Here is a 23116-nt window from a genome sequence, read left to right on the forward strand (position 1 = left end):
CTGTTACTGTGAACCTGTCCCATATGGACACTTAAAGTCAGGTTTAATCACAGTGAGCGTGTTACAGCTTGTCTGCATAGATTATTGTGATGGGACATACTTTCAGTAAAATTTCTGATCCTATCCGAGCACCACCTGACAGAGCAGCAGTAATCGATGCCCTGCGATTGGAATGGTCAGTTATTACCCATAACAGTAAAACATATTGACAAGTGTGGTAAATTACTTTGTGCATCAGGACAGAGACATCGCCTTTCTGAAGTAGCATGTCAATAAAAATGGCCAGACTAGTTAGGAGCTAGATATTCACCAACCCCGTAGATGGAAGCGTACACGAGTTCCACACAAGACAGAAGGAGACACAGACAATGTGAATTTCAGTGTCATTTTATTGTGAAAACAGGATAAACCTCGGGTCACGCTGCTGTAGGATCCACCCCACTCTCCCACACAGTGTACATTATTAATTATTCATGATTTTGGAAAGTACACCTGAAAATGAACAGAGTAAAAGAGCACAGCGAGAGGCTGTGCCACGAGGAAAAGCAACATATAGAAAGTTTGGGTGTGTTGCCACGGTAACGTGAGCAGGAAAGCAGTATGGGCCGGTATCTAGGAATAAATAAATAAATTAATGGTACCTGTTGGAATGAGGGTCTCGACCTGCTGGAGCAGTGGTAGCGCGCACACACGTGCACATAGCTCTTTGATACAGCACACATGGTGGCAAACGCTGATGTTGGGATAACGCAGCATCAGACACTGATCATTTAAATTAAAAGGTCACCTACACTTTACAGCGCAACATCCGTGCCACCTGGCAGCATGGGAAGCAGCTGCAATCACGAGAGGTGTGGGAGCTCTGCTGAAGGAGGACGTACACAACGTCAGGGCGGCACAGAGACACGTGAAACCTGCTTGGCCAGGTAAGGTCATGCCCATGCTAATGCTAACTGATTTGAAAACGTGCCTAGATGTCACTGAGCATGAAGGGCAGGCCTACTCAGGCTCTCGACTAACTTTTCAAACACTGATTGAGATCACTTATGATAAACACCATCTCAGTTTATTATAACTTGGGTTGTTAGTTTTGGAGTCATTGCTATCAAATATTTATTGGCAAGAGTAACAGTGTTACAACCAAGTAAACTATTTGCATCTTAAATAGGATCAATAACTGGGAAAAGATGATTGAAGTTTTTTGGAAATCTGACTTTACTATGTAGGTGCCATTTTTGGCCTGTATACTTCATAAACACTTTAGAAAGATTTTAATTTGATAGTTAATTTTGTACAATTATAACAAAGTTATCAGTATCAGCTGAAGTCAAACTTGATGGTGTCACTTCTTTATTGCAGGTATGAGTAAGGTTATAACTGAGCATGTACGCCTTCTGTCCTAATGTGACTGCAGGAAACAGGCGTTCTGCATCACTGTGTCTCTGTCGCCTCTGAATGAAAGGCACAGAAAAATGAGAGTAGTGGTGTGTGTCTGTGTGTGTATGTATGAGGCAACCAAAGTAAGTCATAAATATCACATACAAACTCACAGCTCAAAAAACAACAGCAGAATGAATGACATCATGTTTGGACTGTACAAAAATATCCTGTAGATATGTCTGACACGACACAGGCAGAGAACGAATGTAAGGAATCATCCTGGCTTTGTCCTTCTGTGCTGATGATATGATGCTTATTTTCAAATATGGTGTCTCTGCTGATGAAAAGCATCCCCACAGAGAGAGAGACTGTGTTTACACACTAAGAAAACAAGTTTGAAACTACCCTTGTGTCTCCACTGCTGTGAGTTAGCGAGTGAGCCGACTGAGAGCTTGCAGCGTTTGGGTGGAAACAGGTGAGAAAACGGGCAGGTCATTAGCCAAACTAGCAGCGTGCTCACCCACTTAAATGTGATCTTCTACCTTTATAATCAGCTCTTTTTTTAGCACGTTAACAATCTGAACTCTGAAAGTAAAAAACAAAGAAATGACCTGACCAAATAAGTGTATTTACACTAAAAGAGTTAACCTGTTGACATCATCACTGACAAAGAGTCCTCTCAGCCAATCCAGATGTTTGGATCCAGGTGTTGTTTTCACACTCAGGTTCAGTTTCAAAACACTCAGAATGACAGAAACGCTCAGCTCCAGCCTGCATAGCTGCATGTCACTAACAAATACGTCAGATTATGATAGATATGTCCATCTTTTACACTGTATATATCATGAGCCAGGCCCACAGACAAACCACCCCAAAGCACAGAACTGAGTCAGTATTCCATTTCAACTTTCTACCATCAAATTTTCAGGAAGTTTCACTTCAAACACAATTTTCCTGCTTCTGAAACGATTCTTTCTTGTAATTACAAAATCTGCGTGTCAATACAATAAAATAAAAGTAAAGCAGAAAAATAACATCTACTCATCTTTAAGAGGGAAACTGCTGTTAGAAGACAGCAAATGTGTAGTTCAGTCTGAAAGCAGACGTCGTTCAGAAACAACACAAATATACCCACTGGCTCGTCTTCAATATAGACACAACTATGGGGGAAAAATAACTTTAAATGTTGTTTGTAACTGAGCGACCGAGACAGCGGGGGCCTCTCAGGGCTGCTCGAGTCCCCGCGGGCTTTTTAAAGCAGCTCTGTTTGCTTAGGCAGGTTGTGTTTTCCTGCATGGACAGTACTGATCACTGACACTGAGCCTTTTTGTTCTGGTTTTGTTTTTGAACCAGGGGGCCACTTCTGGAGCGATGTAGGAGGAGAGAAACCAGAGCGCGAAGAGAGACCGCTGTAATGGCTTGTTTGCAGTTTAAGAGGTCCTTTGTGCATTGTTTGTCTTTCATTCTGGGCGCAAAATGAGCAGTTTACACTGAGCTCTGACAGTGTGAGGCTCTGCCTTTCCTATAACTGCTGAGTAAGACGCTGCGTGGCATTAACCTCAGCAGCAGTGCTGGTGTGTGTCTGTGTGAGTGTGTGAGTGTATTTGAATATAACCATTGTTTCTGCTGGAGGATGAGGACCGGGGCGACAAGCCAGCCCAGCAGACTCTTTCCTTTATTAGAGCCAGCTGTCTGTGGGTGTTAAAAAGGAAAACTGAGGCTGTTTGATTCGAACCTCCAGACACGGGCGTGTGCACAAAGGGACACCAGCAATGAGTCCAAAGCAACAAGAAGGGATTTGCAGCTAAAATATCCAGCCCGAGGGGGGAAAAGTGTATGTGTAATCTGATTTAGATGTGCTGACAGTTCACTAACCAGGGGTCATAACGAGACAGTTTTCAAGTAGAGTGGACCTGGATTTATTCAATCAGAAAGAAACTGTCATACTGCAACTCCAAAGAGTTAGGGACTCAAAAACCATCAAAATCCTTAATGAAGTACAATCAGTAGTGTAATATATATTTACGTTTGTTTTGCTAATCTCTCAGGATGAGATCAAGCCCAGGCTGTGATAACCCTAATGTCAGGATGTCATCACGGCTGGAAAGCTCTCGTCAAAGCCAAAGATTTCACATTTTGAGGGTCTTTACTTTGCAACCTAAAGCACCTCGAGGTGATTGTTGTTGTTATTTGGTGCGATACAAAAACATGGAATTGAATTAAATTGATGATATTAACCACAATCCCCCCTCAAACAGATCTGACGATCTCCCTGAGCCTGGTTCTGCTGGAGGGTTCTTCCTCTTAAAAGGGAGTTTTTCCTCCCCACTGTCGCCAAAGTGCTTCAAATGGGGTTGTTGTTCTCTCTATTATTGTAGGGTCTTTCCCTCACAATATAAAGCACCTTGAGGTGATTGTTGTTGTTGTGATTTGGTGCTATATAAATAAAATATTCTAACGCTGTGTGTAATGTTAGACTTTATGTTATACAGCTTTCACAGCCCTTTGAGACTGGTTTGTGATAAGAAACCATCAAAATAACTATGACTACATCTGATAATGCAATATCATCACAATCAAGAGCAGGACCCGGGAGTTTGGTATTTGTTTACAACATGGCAGTACAGCATATGAGCTCTGATAGGTGGTTAGTTATCATTACTAATAGAGCTTCACAATTAAAACACCTTTTTTCCCATTGTCTTCTCACTAGCACAGAGACAGAGAACATCTCTGGTACACTCATATGCACTGCTAATAGAAACAAGGTCTCTTAATTGGAAGCTGGAGTGGATTAAAATGTACAAATTGGTGTAAAAGACAGAACGACTCCCTCTGTCGCTATAGTGTGTGACAGGCAGCCCCTCCTCCCTCCTCTATAAATGCTTACACACCAGGCTGTGATGAAGAGTGTAGTTATTGACATTACACAACATTAATCACATTACAGGATCCTTTTTCTGTTATGTCGATTGTTGACATGTATACTAGAAGAAGCATGTCTTCTTTGGGATGTCCTAATGTCAATGATGTGTACTTAACAGTGACTGTGGGTCTCCGAGGCCCTCAGCCATTATGGCACCAAACGTCTGACAATAGAAATGTAAAAAAACATAAATTTCTAATGATCTGAAGCACAGAAAGACAAAGCCAAGGGCCAAAAATGTACCACAAGAAATGAAAACGCTGACAGTGTATCAGAGGCAAACGGTGACGTAGGAAATCAGAATGACACAACGGAAGTTTGAACTTCTTTAAAGTGTCCTAAATGTTTTTCAGCCCATGACAATAAAATATTAAATTCTTTCCACCTTAGTTTAAACAACAAAGCAAATTAAATAATCTTTACATTGCTGCTCGCAGCAATGATTCATAAGACATTACAAACAAATAAAGCATGAAGACGAGAAGAGAGGATCATTTACTGAAAAACAGGTTTGGTTGTTGGAGCCGGGGCACGTCCACTGAGCTCCTCTATGCAGGGCATGGCGGTAATGAGACTCAGTGCCTTTAACCCTTTAGCAGCCACACAGGCCGTCTCTTGTCCTGTAGGTTAGAGGCTAGGCTGGTGCGCCCGCTGAGCGAATCCTGTACCTTTCCAGACACGTTCTGTAGCTCAAAGTATTAAGGATGCTTGGTGTTACAGGCAATGATACGTAAGCACTTCACTGCTGCGGCAGAAGGGCCGACAAACTAATGTTAGAAACCAGTGACGGCGAGCTGTCGGCTGCAGGCTGCACCGCCACATTACAGATGTGGAGGTCTTGAGAGTGGAATCGTAGCCATCGACCGCAATAATCCTCGAGGTGGTGATGAGGCAGTTTCCCTCTCAGCTGTATGAATCTAATGAGAGCAAGCATAATGGATACTAGCTCGCCACGCCGAGAGCTCGGTGAAAGACGTGAAGTGTGTCTTACAATTTGGCGGAGTTTCTATATTGATCAGAAGGAGGGGGAGACAAGCTTAGCTCCCATAATGCTTTGGGGTCAGGGCACGTGCGAGGACGCTGTTTGCTTTGCAGAATCTGAAGCAGCCTAATTTGTCAGCAGTTTACTTAAACGTGTAGGGAACAACATCAGGAGAATCCCTCATCCAGTCCATCCTCTGAGGATAACAACCTTGAAGACCTGCTTCACCCACACATTTCAGTCTTTGCATGCGTCTAGTCCATTTAGCCCACATCCCTGTCCAGTCAGTGCTGACTGAACATCCTCTGAATTATTCCAAGAAAATCACACACCTTCGGCACCTGTTTACACATCAATTTTACAGTTTTTTAAATCAAGTTTGTTCCCATAAAATTCTGCCCTTCACTCATTTTCTTTTATCTGTTTGACCGAATCAGCCGCTCTCAGAGTCCCATCTCTGTCCTCCATTACTGCAACCTCAGGTAGCTTGGTATGGAGTAGTTGAACATGAGGAAGTCTAACTTGTAAAGCTGGTAGAGCTGGATCTGCTGCTGAGTGCTGATATTGCTGAAGAACTGAGCCGTCATAGCATCCGTGGTACGAGTGGACTTGGCGTAGGTCGGGAAGCGCAGGGAGTCGCCTACACCCACCAGCTGCAACAGGTAGTTTGCATCCTCCTCCAGTGTCTCGTACTTGCCCACCATGTCGTAGTGGATGTGACACGGGTGGCAGAGCTGGTACACAGTCTGCCAGTGCTCGTTGAGTCCGTCCCGCTGTGTGGCCGGGTCCACCAGATACTCAATGAACTCCTTGAATTTGACATCAGCCCCGTTGAGCAGAGCATCCTGCGTGGCGTTCTTGCGGTAGCGGCGGATGATTCGGGTGCCAAAGCGCTTGTGGAAGGATGAGTTGTACTTGAGGGTGAACTTGTTGCGATATGCAGAAACCAGCCTCTCGAAGGGCTCACGAACAAAAAGGAACTTGAGGTAGTTCTTGAGGCGGTGATTGATCTCGGCAATGCTGTACTGATTCAGTGTCTTGAGGTTGGAGGGAATGTGGGCTTCATTGGAAGGAATTTCCATTGGGTCACTGCATGAGAGAGGCACGAGACAGTGAAGAACAACAGAAGAACTTATTTTCCTTCCTCTCTGTCTGTTCTCTAATTACTGGCTAATAGGTACAGTACCAAACTCACCTGTACTTGCCCCGGCCTGTAAGCACCATCATGACACGTTTCCAGTTGGTACAGGCCACCTTGGGGACATAGCAGTAGATAAGCTCATGGTCTTCATCCACCACGAGGTGTTTGAGGTCTCCGGGTGTCAGAACTCTCCGCTTACGACTCGATGCGCTGTAGACCCGACAGGCATCGACTACCTGATCCCTCCTGGCCTGGTGGAGGACAGCAGCTCCTGATAGCTCCGGCTGGGAGAGAGAGAGAGAAGGACTACTGTGAAATTCAAATAAAAGGCTTCAGGAGGGTAAGTATAGCATAAGATGTGAACAGTCAGTGCCTGTTTTACTTTAATTATGTAGTTTACAGCACAGAGTTGCAAAGAATCCATGAGTAAACAAAGTGTGATGTGCAACAAAGGTCCCTGAACAAACACTGGTTCCCAGCTCAAACTGGCTGGTTGGCCAACTTATCTTTCAGGGTAATTACCAGATAAACTAACGAACCCTTTTTAGAATGATGTAAAAAATAAATCTTTTTTTTCAGTTGTGATTGATTGGGTTTAGCTAACCACAAGATTAAAGATACAGTAGTTTGTGTTTTAGTGGAGCTTTTCATTTACCCAATGAAAAGCTCCAATTCCCATGTTACTAGTTTGGAAGTGTCCCAATGAAAGCCCGGCTGTAATCTGTGTGAAGGGATGAACAAAAAAACAAAAATGAGCTGCCTATTGGTTTTATTACCAATAGGTTGATAGAGATTCTGATAACTAAATGAAATAACACTTTATCATTAGCTAAACTCTGTGCAAGTAATTTGTACCAAATGTAACAAAATGTGACAATTGTGGGATTTTTGTTGACAATAATTCAACTAAACTTTTCCCAAGAATGGGAACGTACTATATTAGTCACCAACATTCATATTTAACTCACTACCCTAGTTATTACAGCAGAATAATAAAATATTATTTCACACATTTGTTCTGAAACTTAAAGATGTTTTAATGCTCTCGGTCACTAACACGGCAGTGAGAAAAATGTGTCAGCTCCAGCAGAGCACTCTACAACTGAAATGATTCAGAAAGAGGGCATGAAGACGGATATGGAAAAGACAGGCAGTTAGATACTGAGTTATCAATCTTAGGCTTTATTATCATACTCATCTCTTTATTCACTCTATCTTTTTGCCTTATTTGAGTCATTCCACAGACTGTGATAGAGATTAGTCCATGGGTGTGGAGGAAAATAATGATATTGGAGAATATTACAGATCCTGCGAGTTCAGTATGAGTGGCTCCAGTCGGTAATCATTTATCGGAGGCATATTTCACCTTCCCAGTGATGCCTGTGGTGAAGCAGACCGTGGCAGGAGAGAAAGGATGCGTTTACAGAAAGGAATGAGAATACTAAGAGCAGTATGGAAGTTTTGCATTTTAGGGGCAGGAGTGTTTGCTCATGCCTCTTGATTATTTTTCCTCTGGGTCTACATTCCCCTGTAGGGCAGTGCTCTGGGTTCCTCACAGTATCTAGATTGATTTCACTGTGGCCTGCAGCCTTACCACTCTGTCCCACTCCACACAGGCATGGCCTTTCAGTGATACACTGTCAGGGGCTGAGAGGCTGGGACAGATGCTGACATGAAGTAATGAAACAACACTGGGGCTAACAGGGAGTCTGTACATGAAGACAGCTTTGACTAAAGAGGTTTGTATGTGATTCTCTTTGAAGCCAGCTTTCAAAACATGTCTCCAAGTGTGCAGTTCATCACATGCGCAGCTTGATACGGCATCATGGGAGAAAGCTAATCCTTTACAGTAGGGGACTGCATGATGTGCTCCTGTTGTCCCGTAGCTAACAAGCCTACAACGAACCCAGCTGGGGCAAGAGGCGCGGTACACCCTGGACAGGCGATCGCAGGGCAAACACACAGAAACAGATAGTCACACCTACGGGCAATTATAATCATTTAACCCAACCCTACTAACTGCATGTCTTTGGCCTGCGGGAGGAAGCTGGAGTACAGAAAGGCCCCGGCTACTTGGGGGAGTCGGACCCAGGGCCTTAATGCCACCGTGCTGCCCCCACAAGTCCATAAGACTTAAAATCAGAATCATTTGACAATGATATCTATAAAATACACTTCTTGAACTAAACTAAAAAATAAAGTATTTACAATAGTTTTTGCTGACTATCTTTCTGTTCACAGGTTTGCAAAGCAGTTTCATACTGTGAGTCACCTGGTGGTCCGACCTGTCTCTGACAGCTGTTGACTGACCGCAGTCGCTCTCAGATTGACAAAGGTTTGCACAGTAGTGTCTCAGTTATAAGACTCACACTGAGTCACACTGACTCACACTGACTGGGTCTCTGTGTAACACATTGCCAACTGGTTGTATTTTGGTTATATCCCTATACAAAAACAAGGTTGCCGAGCACTTACGATATTTTGCAGTCAAATGTAATTTTGTGTAGTAAAATAAATAAATAAATAAAATACACATGTCAATCTTGCTCTCCCTGACCAAAAAATTACTTCCTGTCATATTAGACAGCTCTTATTGCTGCACAAAACTATAATGTTTTGCTCTGATTTTAGATCTGTTTTGCACAAGACACAGTATTTTATTCCCACCAGATCTTTTGTAGAAACAGTAATATCTAGATCTCTTAAAATAAACATTCTTCATTGGGCAAAGATAAAAGACTATTTTCTAACTTTGCTGTCTTTATTAGAATTAAAGCAATAGTTGGCGTCCTTTATTCCCATTGTTACTCCTGCTTTGGGAAAGGGAAGTGGAGCTTTTTCAGGATGGACAATGAAAGTCTCCACTCAAGATGAAGTCCTCCTTTTGTGCGTCTCCCACTTGTTTGCTCTTTTGTACATATTCCAGTCGTCGTTATTCATGTTCATCAACTGCAAAGCATCAAAGCCCACTGAGGCATAACAGCTCTTTGTTGATGAAAATCTTAGAGAACAGGAAGAAGTGGGAGCATCCAGCTATAATTCCCTCAAATGTTGCAGCAGACATGCAACCCTCCATCTCAGCACACTTTAAACTGTATTTAACTCGAGAAAAGAGACAAGGGGATCTTCTCAGGATTGGCCTCAGTTTTCCTCTCATCTCTCTTCTTTCTCTGGGATCACTTTCTACCACTTATCTCATCTTTAGGCAGCTCTGTGAAGTCTCTCATGGGGTTTTTATGAAGAGTGAGGACAGGGATGAAAAGGAGGAGGAGGAGGAGGAGATGAGATGTGGTGGAGGTCACTGACCTCCGGCCATGTCGAGCTATTCCCATTGGACAGCAGACTATAGCACTAGCCAATATGCTTGCACATTTCTTCACTGAGACTTTGTGGACACAAGCTAGTGAAACGGCACCAAATAAGAGCCAGTGTCATAAAACGTCATAAAACCACAGCTATAAAAGTAGTTAGCAGCGTCACATTTTATGGCTAATTTAGTTTGATCTGTTCCAATAAGGGCCTCAAACATCCAGCTCAGCAGTTTCTGCATGCAGGTATACTAGATGATGAATTAGTGTTACAGGTACTATGACTGATATGGAAGTGAAGGTGTAGTCCCCATTTCTCTCTGGCAAACACCATCAAAACTTTGAGAAAACTGGGGGGCTGAAAATCCTTAATCCCACCATCCAAGTCATTGTCAGCAGCGTATATGCAAACAGGGAAGACTTTACTTCCTTATCCTGAGATTTGATGGGAAATGCACATGCTCTCCTTGTTGCACATTTGTTGTTAAAATGTGTGAGAAAGTGATGAAAGGGCAACACGGAGATTGTGTTTCAATATTTCAAGTCGTCATTTCCTCACCACAACTGTGTTATTGTCTCTGAAAGTTGTTATGAGTTTGAAATATGATCTTTGTATCAGCGCTGAGCGGCTTGTCGCAGCGGTGGTAATGAATAGCTTCCTCCTAATCTGCTGATGGTAGCAAAGAAAGAGATAAAGAAAGGAAGCCAGGAAGTGATTACTAAAGGACAGAAGAAACTTATTCCAGTGAAAGTCTGTAAACTAGGTTACATTCAAATGTAGATCCAAGGCTAAAGTATCAACAAAGCAAAGCAAGTTAGGGACACAAGAAGTCTCAGGGTTACTCCACATCACTCTGGTCACTTTGACACTTTCTGACAGAGCCTTCATCAGACTGTTGATTGGCTGCCTTGGTTATCCTTGACAGTAAAGTGCAATATCAGCATATGTTGGCAAATGTATTTAGTCATTAATAAGCTGGTCCCAGTACAGGGACCAGTCAAGTGAGGGAGGGGTCAGGTGGTTTATGTCATACATTTTGTATATCTCTAAAAAAAAATGTTTCTGGTGAAACTAAATCTCTTCAAACTAAGCACCTGCACACAACTGTTATCACAATTTGGCAGTGTATAAATAATACTGAATATTGAGAACTTTATAGTTAGTATTTAGAATGTGTTCCTGTCAAACGGGGGCTCTTCCTCCCAGCAGCCATAAAGTGCTTGTTCATAGGGATTTTTAGGGTTTTATAAATGTGTACTATAACCTGTGTTACTGTATTGTAACAAAGTTAAGACAAGTGTAAAATATTCTGAAAGCTAAAATAAAGATTAAACCAACCATATTTTCTATTTGACAGTAAATCATCTTCTGTTACTAATCAAACAGTTTTAGTACAGATTAGGTCTTAAAGACTTTTACCATAAGATGACTAAAAATACACTCGAATGTTCCAGTTAGAGCTTGTGGTCATGAATTTTCATGGTGCAAAAGTAAGAAATTCACAGCTTGTCTCATATTAATGACCTGATGATATTTCTTCAGCATAAGCTAAATGCTGAGGACCAAAAGGTTAAGGAAAAGAACAAAATGGACAAGGATGCAGTGAGTGAGAAGGAAAATGGTAAAATGGTAAATGGCCTGTATTTGTATGGCGCTTTACTTAGTCCCTATGGACTTTACACTACATTCAGTCATCCACCCATTCACACAGTGGTGATGGCAAGCTACACTGTAGCCACAGCTGCCCTGGGGCGCACTGACAGAGGCGAGGCTGCCGGACACTGGCGCCACCGGGCCCTCTGACCACCACCAGTAGGCAACGGGTGAAGTGTCTTGCCCAAGGACACAACGACAGAGACTGTCGGAGCCGGGGCTCGAACCGGCAACCTTCCGATTACAAGACAAACTGCCAACTCTTGAGCCACGATCGCCCCTGAGCCTAGGAAAGACTATGACTGGTAAAGAGAGAGAGAGCTGGATGACTGGTAACAACTGGTGAAAAGGAGAGTAGATATATTGTACGTGCAGAGGTCCAGGGTAAACAAGGGGGAGGCTAGGAGCTTAGGAGATGGACTCAAACTGGTCTACAATGGTGTCGATACAGGGGGAAATGGACTTTACTGGCTAGACTGACAGCTAGAAAGGAAATGTACTAATGATTGAAGGGAGTGTTTTGAGGGGTTTGTGAATAAAGAAAATAAGAGAGAGAGGCAGATGGAGGGCAGTTAGTGAATCAGCAAGTGCAGAGGAGGAGTGAGGATAACGTGAGGGCAGCTATGAAGAGGATGAAGAGTGGAAAGGTGGTTGGTCCTGATGACATACCTGTGGAGGTGTGGGGATGTGTAGGAGAGACAGAGCAGTGGACTTTTTTAACACAATCTTGGAGGATGAAAAAATGCTTGAGGAATGGAGACAAAGTGCCAATTTTCAAGAACAATGATGATGTGCAGAGCTGTAGTAACTACAGAGAGATAAAGCTGATGAGCCATACCAAGAAAATATGTGAAAGAGTTGCTGGCTGGGCTGATAATCAGTGAGCAGCAGTATAGCCATGCCAAGAAAGAGCACTGCAGATGCAATGTTTGCTTTGAGAGTGTTGATGGAGAAGCATAGAAAAGGTCAGGAGAGCAGCACTGTGCTTCTGTGGACGGAGAGAAAGCATATGATAGCATGCCTGGAGACGAACTGTGGTACTGCAGGAATCAGGAGTGGCAAAGAAGTATGTGAGGCTGGTGCAGCACATATATGAGTGTCACACATTATCTCATATATGTGTGAGTATGTGAACAGATCTGTTTAAGGTAGGGATGGGATCACATCAGCAATCAGCTCTAAGCCTCTAATCCTTTGCAATGGTGATGGCTGACAGATGAGATCAGATAGCAGTGACAGCAGGGAACAGATAGAAGACAACCTGGTGTGATTGAGGTATGCTTTGGAGAGAAGAGGGATGAAGCTCATTAGAAGCAAGTAAGAATACGTGTGTGAACGAGAGGACGACAGTGTGACTGCTGCAAGGAGTACAGGTAGTGGAGGTGGATGAGTTTAAATACCTGAGGTCAACAGTGTGAAGCAATGGACGATGCACAAGAGAGGTGAAAAATATGTGACAGAAGCACAGCAGCAAAAGCTAAAGGGGAGATTCATGAGACAGTAGTGAGACCACAATGGACAGGATTAGAAACACGTGCATCAGGACGGCTCAGGCAGAGTGCTTTGGAGACACAGTTAGAGCGGCAAGGTTGAGATGGTTTGGACACGTGCAGAAGAAGCAGACCACATGAATATAGAGGCTATGCAGAGGGTCAGTGTGGGAGCCAGACGCTCCACTGTGGTGACCCCTATGATGCTGAAAGAGAGAAACTAATGAATTTGATTTATACCTCAATTTAGAGGCATTGTTCATTCATGAAGTTAGAATTGTGCTCCTTATTGCAATTTAAACACTGCAACAGTCATTACTGCTGTGTACATTTAACCGTCCTATTTATTTTGTGTATGTCTTCCGTTTTTTGAAGAGTTGACAGTGGGTGTGTGAAAAGAAGAAAGTCCAATGTCGAGAGGGTGAAGTGCAGCAACATGTAACATGTGTCCTGTCTTTAGCTCGATGGTGCTTAATATTATAAGAATGCCTTTTCCGTTTTGTCTCCTAAAAATTCATCCGTCTGCACTCCTCGTCTTGAGTCGCTGAATTAGCTTCTCTCTCTGCTCGCCAGCTGTGAAGACAGCTAAACAAAGATCAATAGGATTCATCAAAGCACCTCTCTGTCACACACACTGAGCACTAAAGGCAGTCTGTGTCTATGCGCACAGGCTGGCATTCATAAAGCAGGCAGGCATAAAGCTGCCAGTGTGCCACAACTGTACCAAATAACACCTGATTCTCAACCATAGAGCTTAACGGGTCGCTGCGTGAAAGGTAACAAGATGAGGCTCTGCTATGAAAGCTTTATGAGGCAGATTCATCCTTTCCAATAAGACCAGCAGTACATGGACTTTTCCACTATGTCATTTATGAGAAGTCCAGTAGCAGTCACCATGACACAATAACCGCCTGCAGCCACGGAGACACCGACTGGATCTGAGGAAAAGTTTTTCTTTACCTGTATTTTTCCAGTGGGATAACTGAGAACACACACTCTTTTTCTGAAGCACTCTGCTTCATATTTATTCCTCACACATTCATACCTAGAAAAAGAGCCCAGCTGTCTACTGAGCAGCTCTGAAGGAGGAGCAGGCAAATACAGAAAACTGCAGAAAAATTAAGCTTAATGTTAAATATTTCATTGTAAAGCAGAATGTTTGTAATGCTAAATTTGTTGAGTCTTGCTGGCTTTTCTACACAGACAGCACTCAGGTGTACCTGCTGATAGCAGCTTCATTCAAAGTAGCAAGTGTGACTGTTACAGTGTAACTGGATACATTTTAAACACATCTTAGCCCTCTCTGTCTCTGCTACACTGAAACTGGAAAATCAGATTACTGGATGACTGAGAAAGTCTAAAATGAGTTTGTTTTTGAGCTCTTGTCCCGCTTTGATGTTTTATGGAAAGCTGTGGTCGTGGTTATTACCTTCTTCAGTAATGTGTTGAGTTACAACAGCAGCCGGCAACTTCACGTCAACAGCTCTCAGGGAAACGTAAAACACTTATACGAGGCATGTTTCCCACCATCAGTGTTATTCTGTGAGTCATGCTAACGTTGAACTCTGTGACTCGGTTGTGCAGATTCAGAGGAACCGAGACTTTTACAAGCTGACATCTGTTAGTCGAGCCTCCAACAACTTTCCACTTAAAGCTGAAGAAGTCCACAGGTGAGACGGGAAGAAAGGGACATTTTTCTGCATGTAGTTTGAGATGAGCCCACATTTCCCCAAATACGTACAGCAGAGTTAAAGAGCCACCACATTTTTGGATAACATAGCAGTGTTAAAGGCAAGAAAGCAGAGTAAGCAGTATATGTGAAAGAATGAAAAAAACGAATTCTTCTTATGATATAAGTCGCTGCAACTAACAGTGCTTCAGTTGTAGTGTCAACAATGTAAAAACTGCATTTTGTATCTACTCGGGTTATCTTTGCCTAATATTAAAAATTGGAATCGGAAAGTGGCAAATACATTTTCACAGCACTGTAGATGCCACAATTCTTCTGGTCATGTTGTCAATACTGTGGCAGATGGGAGATTATTCCCTTTTGACATGTGGGTCACCATAATGATCATGAGCCTAAACCGTAAGTTCTGTGTATCCATGTAAATTTGGGGCCTAAACCCCAAAAATAGTGGCTAAAGACTAAAAGTCAAAAATGAAAATAAAACTAAAGCCCCAAAATAGTGATTCTGGATCCAACACAAGCTCTAGTGGTCTGTTTGGCAGTCCAGCGTCTCTCTCCTGATGTTGAGTTTTGTTGTTTTTCATATTTTCTCTTCTGCCTGTGTGATACTTTGAAAATTGAGCATTAGTAGGGGTTTGTACCAAGCATCTCCAGTGAGAAACTGAGAACAAGAATGCTCTCAACCTTGTATCCTACTAGCTGGATATAATCAGTTAACTAACTCACATAAATTGGCTCCTGGTGATTCTGACATATTTACTGATGTCATGCCAGTCTGCCTGTCAGCCTCATATTCAGTTAACAAAATGCACTTACTTACCATAGATGCCTAAACTCGGACTGATCTGTGTTTTATCTCAAACATAGCTGGTGCAATGTTTAAATACCCAGCATCACAAAAACAGCCTTTCTAAGCTACAGCTTTAAATCTGTGAATCTACTGATTCATGATTTTTGTGCCGACGCTGTTACATAAGGGCAGTGTGGGAAGGCCATGAATGGAGACAGTGTTCATGCCAGGGGCCAGAAGCGCTGAGCTTTCCTGCCAGGTGCCATCAAGGTCAAGTAAACATGCAAACACACACATATACACGCTCGATATGATGCTACTTGCTGCAGGGTTCACTTCTTAAGACATTTGCAGTAGCAGTTGAAAGTACTGTTAATAAAGTAAAAATAATCTGGGAATCCCCAAAACACCACCCTGAGCAGTCAGACACAGATGTTGCATTAGAGGCTACAGTTTGACACACAGCCTTCCTGGATGTTTGTCTGTAAAAGCAGCAGTGGAGCCTGGAGGCCTCACCCTCACTAAGGGAGCTGTTAACAAACCATCATAAGAATTTAACTGGCAGAGGATTTTATGGAGAGTCTTTAATATTTTGTGACGATCTGTAGGTTTTCAACCCTAACAGTGTTGTAACTCTGGGGGTAGGCACCGGATCCTACTTATGCCTGCATGTGACAGGAGGACAGGAGGTTAGTGAACTCTGCAGCATGGCCATTTCATTCTTTAAACTCCAGGATATTCGACACCTGGGTAAGGCCGGCCGTCCCTATCCCACGGTAAAGTTAAACCAGCAACCTGAGCCCGGAGACAGACCTCCTTCCCAGGTGAAAGCTAACCCACAAAGACAGAGATAAGTCTTTACACTTTATCTCTGATGTCAGCCCAATGTTTTAAAGTTCATGTGAAGAACATGACAGTGTCTGCAGGTGTGATGTACATGTACATGTTATACTGTAAACTCTTTGGATGTGCAAGGGTTTTATGCTGTGGACACCTGCTCTGCCAGCTGATTCGTTTTTACACCCGACCTGACGAGGAAAAATTACACAAGGGAGAGTGTCGATTTTAGTTTGTCGGTCTGTAGAAGAACCACCGACTGCTTAACAGAGTGAAAGCGGAGAGTATATCCTTGTTTTTTAAAAACGTAGCTATTGGATTTATTTAATCTGAATGGATTCAGAGGTTAATGACTAAAAATGCATTCCTGTGACTGTTAAAACATGAGCCTTAAAAAAGTTTTACTCATATTTACTTTGTTATTTATCTTCCTCTCTGGATACGAGGCTGGTGGCCGCCTCTGGCTTTGTCTTTATCATCAGAATACATTTGTCTGTTATAGTTTCCAGGGTTAAAATGCAACAAAGAGTTTGAATTATGCAGGCGGCGCAGTGACACGAGAGAATGAAATGAACTCAGAGGCTGTCACTGTGCAGTGATATGTGTTTACTGTTTGTATATGTAGAACGTGTGTGCTCATGTACATCTCTGGATCGAGAGTGTGTTGTACTTAAATATACACTTGTGCAGAGAACCAGCGTGCGTCTGTGTGACTAAACGGCAAAGAGAAAAGTGTGGGGTATAATTATAGCACCAAAGACAAGATAATGACAAAGTGCTCTGACTTTCCCTCAGTGCAATCAAAGTTTCTTCTTCCTCTCATGAGCACTTTACTTTTTTCTCTCTGCATCGTGTGTTTCACCCCTCAGGGAGAAAAAAATCAGAAAAGAGACGTCAAAGGAAAAACTGAGAAATGGGATTTCAATAAAACCCAGTGACAACTAGATTCTCTTTTCTGTTTGTTTTTTTTGTTCGAGTTTGTGATTTGTTGGCCTCAAATGCAGCAAACAAGTATTTGTTTGGGTTCAGAAGTCTTTATTATCAAGAAAATTATGCACTGTTAACTCTGCTGCTGTCAGTGTAAAGTAGAGCTGCGTGTTATCAGTCCAGTCCTGATCTTCAGATCGGTAACACTGCTAAAGCTAAGCTCTGAGATTCCTTTGGTTTTAGTGTAAGAACATGCACTCACTGACCACTTTTTTAAGCACACATGCTTGTGTGACTCAGGGTAAGCAGTCTAGGACAAGCCAAATGTACAGGAAGGTTGCTAGGTTTGATTAGAACAGGAACTGAGGTGAGTGTGAAATGAAATGGCTGGAGGCAGGAAATCAGCGTCAATAGTTATTATTTTGGTAGAAAAGTGAAAATGAAATGAGATACAATTTACAAAAATAACAATAATAATAAAAACACAGTCCTATTGAGCTCATTATTTCAGTTTGTCCTTTTTGGTCATTAGTCAGGATTGCTTGTTAGTTCTGTTGGGTTTTTTTTGCTTTGGTTTGGTGTTTCTCAGGAGAGAAGAATGAGTTTCTTAAACAAGAGTTTAGTTCGGTCTGGGCATAGGCTCGCCATCTCCATCTGGAGAGAATCCAGGAATCCGTTCCAGTTGCTTTACACCAACACCAAAAAAAAACCTAGCCAAGATGAGGTATCAGTGTGAACATGGCAAAGGACACAACCACACGCCCCCTCTAGCTCCTGCTCCCATCAACAAGACGACCGATAGTTCAGCATGGACGTCTGCAGCCCGTCTTATTTACTAAGCGCAAATATTCTTGATACTCAATGCATGGTGGGACTAATATTGTTTCTACACAAATGACATTATTCTCACGGATAATAATCCGATGACTGCAGTAGAGTACATTTTTTACAGTCACTGGTCTGAGCCCAGTCCCATCCGCTAACAGGGAGGCGGGGTTTATGACCTATACTGCAGCCAGACACCAGGGGGCGATAGAGACGTTTTGGCTTAATTTTGGGGAGCTGTTAGGTCGTCCAAGTTTTCTTCAGTCATTGCACCGATCACTAACCGTGAAACGGAGAGCATTCAAAATAAATATTTTTCAAAGTAAAAGAGTGCAAATGCATTTATATAAATGAAAGGAAGAAAGAAATAAAATAAAAAAAAAAAATGTTTGTTATCAGCCAATCACATGAAAGCAGCCTCGGTGCATTTAGGCTTGCAGAAAGAGTCGAGATGACTTGCTGAAGTTCAGACTGAGCACCAAGCAAACGTTGTGTTGCTGTTGGTACCACTCATACTAATATGAGTAATTCAGAAACTGCTAAACTGCTGGGAATTTCCCAAGCAGCCATCTTTAGCATTTACAGAGAGTGCTTCGAAAAAGAGAAAATGTCCAGAGAGCAGCACCTCTATGGGTAAAATGTCTTGTTGATGCCAGAGGCCAGAGAAGAGGGGCCATGAAGAATAAGGGCAATTCTAACCCCACAGTAACGAGGTGTAACTAATCAAAGTGGCCCCTGAGTGTATTACTGACATGACACTGCTCAAATCAAAGTGGATTTTCTGTTTTTGATTAATGGTTGAGATTTTACTGCTGAGCTTGTAAATATCTTTTTTTGATTTCACAGAACTCAGACATATTTATCTCCCAAACTGGGCAACTCACACCAAAACACTCTTTATGGATAAATAGCACTACAGACCAGATAAAATATGGGAAAACTGTCCCTTTACAATTGAGACTTAACACAATAGCTACTGCTGCAGTCAGATTATAGCTGTTAAAAACTCCACTGTCAGCTACTTTTATGTAGACTAATACAAACTCATCATCTTGCAGGACTTATTCCAAGTATTTCTATTTCACTCTTTTATCTTTAGTTTTAATAATCCAGGGAAGGAAATCACAGAAAGCTGATTCTGTTCATCTGAAAGGTTAGTGGTCCCTGCCCGCTCCCAGTCTCCATCCATCCATCCATCCATCCATGCATCCATTCATCCATCCATCCATCCATTCATCCATCCATGCATCCATTCATCCATCCATCCATCCATCCATCCAGCCATCCATCCATCCATTCATCCATCCATGCATCCATTCATCCATCCATGCATCCATTCATCCATCCATCCATCCATTCATCCCTCCATCCATCCATCCATCCATCCATCCATCCATCCATCCATCCATCCATCCATCCATCCATTCATCCCTCCATCCATCCATCCATCCATCCATCCATCCATCCATCCATTCATCCCTCCATCCATCCATCCATCCATCCATCCATCCATCCATTCATCCATCCATCCATTCATCCATCCATCCATCCATCCATCCATTCATCCATCCATCCATTCATCCATCCATCCATCCATTCATCCCTCCATCCATCCATTCATCCATCCATCCATCCATCCATCCATCCATCCATCCATCCATCCATTCATCCATCCATTCATCCATCCATCCATCCATCCATCCATCCATCCATCCATGCATCCATCCATCCATCCATCCATCCATCTGCGGGGGCAGCAGCCCAAGCAGAGAAGCCCAGACCTCCCTCTCCTCATCCACCTCCTCCAGCTTGTCCGGGACAACACCAAGGTTTTCCCAGGCCAGCCGACAGATATAATCTCTCCAAGCGTGTCCTGGGTCTGCCCCGGGGCCTCCTCCCAGCCTGCTCCCAGTCTGATGCCAAATATCCTTGGGCAAGGCACTAACCCCAAGTTCTCTGATGCATCCACTGAAGTATGAATGTTTAACAGAAAGCACTCGGTTAGAGAACACAAGTGTTTGTCTATGGAAAGCAACCAACAGAAAATTCAAGATATTCCCGTTTGTTCCTTGGACACCGTCACACCCAATTCGGGATGAATCAGACATTCCATTATGACCTGAGTTCAGGTATAGCATCTCTCATTTTGCAGTATTTTAATTTTTGGCATAGATCGAAATATCTGTCAGCTGAATCACTTTTGCTGTAAAATATTCTGCTCTGAGAATCCATCGCATACAGAGACTTTAGACAGCATGAAAAACATGGCTGTGCTTTCTTCTGCCTGCAGTAGGTGCATCTCACACTTTCAGGGACTTTCCACTGCACTATGAAAGCTTAGTGTGGAGCAGGTAATGTTAATGAGCACCTACTTTAATACACAGTTACATACAAAAGAAGACTAAAGTGGAATCACAAAACCAATTCAAGATTAGTTTTTCTAAAAATTCAAAGTGGTGAGCCAAAACCTTCTGGAAGGACGTCTGCTGGAATCGAGCTTGGTTTGAACTTGGTGTGTTCTGTGTAACCACACAATATAATTATTTTATGGTTTTAAGTAAACAAGCTTGTAATTTCAAGATCATGAAACATTTGCTTTTTGATCTCGATGACACACAAAGTCTTATTTATGCATTTCTCTAATCCATTTCTCTGCAGCCTTCTGTACTATAGCTCCTCTTTCATGCACACAGTTTATCTTCTCTGAGAGCAAAACAGAGCACTCATCTCCTTTAAATCCCTTTGTCTCTCTCTTTTCACCGCCTTTCTTCAGCCCTGTTTATATGCAGCCTGTAGAGATAGGCAGAGACAAAAAAGAGTAAAGCCTCCTCCTCTAAATCCCTTTGTCTTTAAACCCAGAGTGACTTATCCAGCTTCCTGCGCACACATCTTAGAACCCACACCCACAGCGTATGGCTGTGCTCCGGTCTGATGGCTTTACAGCAGAGGAACACTCAAGACAGCTGCTTTGGCTTTTTGCTGTGGGTGAAAGGTGTGACGCTTCTTTCAAGTCTGTGCCAGGCTCAGCTGCTGTGTTCCTGCATAATCTGGCCCAGGGTGCCAATTCCAGGAAGTGCAGGAGAGGACGCACACACACACACACACACACACACACACACACACACACACACACACGATTGCAGTGAGTGGATTGCAGGGTTAGAGGTGTATCTGCAGCTGGTGAAACAGCCAGACAGGTATTATCTAGTGGCAGAGACACACCGAGACACTTTCCTCTTTTCACTGATTACATTTATTTATGAAGCAGTAAAACGACGTGTCTCCATAACACGATTAAAGTCTAATGATGTGGCCTAAAACGTCTGGTCTGAAATGTGCAACCCTACATGATGTTCAATATGAACTAATGTACAGTTTTGTCTACAACAGCCTTCTTTGCTTGTCAGAGGTGGACCCTGTTTATGAATGTCCAGTTCGACTGACACAACAAATATCATTTATTGTGGGAGGCGGGCTTCTTGTGTTGAGCCTTGTTGATTGGTCAGTTGCTTTGGTGTAATGAGTCATAGAGCACTATGTCGTCTCAAACTTTTTCGAATTAGAGTCGCTCTTTTTCACCTTTCTGATGATGACCTCATTATTTTTGTCAAACCTGTCAAACGCTCATCTGAACTGTAACTTAACTGTAACAGCTAGATTACTAGATTAACGGTCACGTTATTAGTCAACTGTACCATCCAGTCATTACCCTGGGATCTGACTATTTACTGAAAGAATGACAATTCACAGCCTGAGACTTTTTAATGTGATATTCCTCAGAAATGTGTGTGGACACAAAATGCAACTTGAGTGTGATTATCAGGACAGAGGTCAGAGTCAAGAAGAAGGTTTGAGATGCTCATATATGGAACCGCTATTTTTTGCCCTTTCACGCAGCTTTTAAACCTAAATTAAGTTTTTGGTTCACGAGTTTCTGTCGTTCAGAATTCTCTGAATCTTGATGTGGGTGTAATAAATCCTCCTATTTCAAACTTTTACATTTAACACATAACCCACTGACTTTAACCTCCTTTTAATTTTCAAATCAATTTATTTGTTCAGTCGTCAAAATTATGTCAGTAACAGAAAGGAAACCATTTCAAGTTACTACAAAAGGGCTGTTGTACCAGAATGCAGCACGTTACTGATGAAGTTTGAACAGCAGGTGATAAAAGTTTAGTCAGATTCAGGTTTCATCATTGACCCATCTTTTCATGGGTCTCTCTGCTATGTCAGTATAAAGCTGAAATGAAAGAGGATGAATGAATAGAGCTGTAAAAAGCACTCCTAAAACACCAAGTATCCTTTGGCAGAATGGTATCCTCAGCAGGTACGGAGTTTATTCAACCTTTATGAAAACCAGATACCTGGGATAAAAGTTTCCCTATAAAAAGCCTTTGTTTTGTCATCTTGAAACACCTCCTTCCAGTCAGTTATTTTCTGGCATTATCTAAGTTAACTTCCACAGCCATAAACAGTACATGTTTAAACTGCCAGTGAAACCTGATCAAATCTGCTGTTTGATTATTTTTTTCCTCCTGGAAAAGCTGCTCTAACCGCTCTCTGTGCTGCTGTGGACCTCACATGGGTTTCATCTCAGGCTTCTTTGTGCTGTACTCGACTTTCTCAGAGACTTTCACAGAATCTGAGCCACAGAATTTAAGATGTTTTCTCGGGACATTTAAATTCTGCCGTCACCGCTGAGGAAATCTAGGAAAGAGCAAGAATTCATCGGTTCTTTTGGTCCTCTTTTAACACAGTGCTGCTCATAGTTCAATCCAACATATGCATCTCTTCAAATAGGTCATTCCATTCAAATAAAAAGGATTTCAAGCAAAAATGTAAATATAAATGCACCTATCAGCCAGCGCTAACCAGTGAAGTGAGTGAAAACATGGATCCTGACACTCAAGTGGAAGCTACTCTGACATGTCAGCTGACCGGTGCTCCACACCGAGCACAGAAAATGTGAGAAAAAAGTGAGACACCAACACAGAGATAACAAGCCTTTTCAAAAAATATACTATTAAGCTAACAGGTAGTTTAAACCTCAAAATGCGATGCAAGAAACATTTAAATAGAATTTTACTAACACACTGCTTGTACATCAGTGACAGCCATTCCCAGGTAGCATCTAACAAATAGCTCCTGTGTGGCTGTGCTGAA

At 42.5% G+C, this 23116-nt stretch overlaps 1 protein-coding gene across 2 annotated transcripts in view; it reads right to left on the reverse strand.

Annotated features, from left to right (window-relative positions):
• Window positions 1-371: 371 nt before the first annotated feature.
• Window positions 372-23116, reverse strand: part of chst11 (carbohydrate (chondroitin 4) sulfotransferase 11) — an 86554-nt gene continuing 63809 nt past the window's right edge. For both annotated transcript variants that reach the window (XM_031743794.2, XM_031743793.2), the window contains exons 3-4: window positions 6484-6713; window positions 372-6377 (exon numbers count right to left, since the gene is read on the reverse strand). In XM_031743794.2, coding sequence (XP_031599654.1) covers window positions 5756-6377; window positions 6484-6713 — 852 coding nt within the window. In that variant the 3' untranslated portion in view covers window positions 372-5755. The remainder of the gene's footprint in view (window positions 6378-6483; window positions 6714-23116) is intronic.

The sequence above is a fragment of the Oreochromis aureus genome, linkage group 17, assembly GCF_013358895.1.
Source record: "Oreochromis aureus strain Israel breed Guangdong linkage group 17, ZZ_aureus, whole genome shotgun sequence".
Lineage (NCBI taxonomy): Eukaryota > Metazoa > Chordata > Actinopteri > Cichliformes > Cichlidae > Oreochromis > Oreochromis aureus.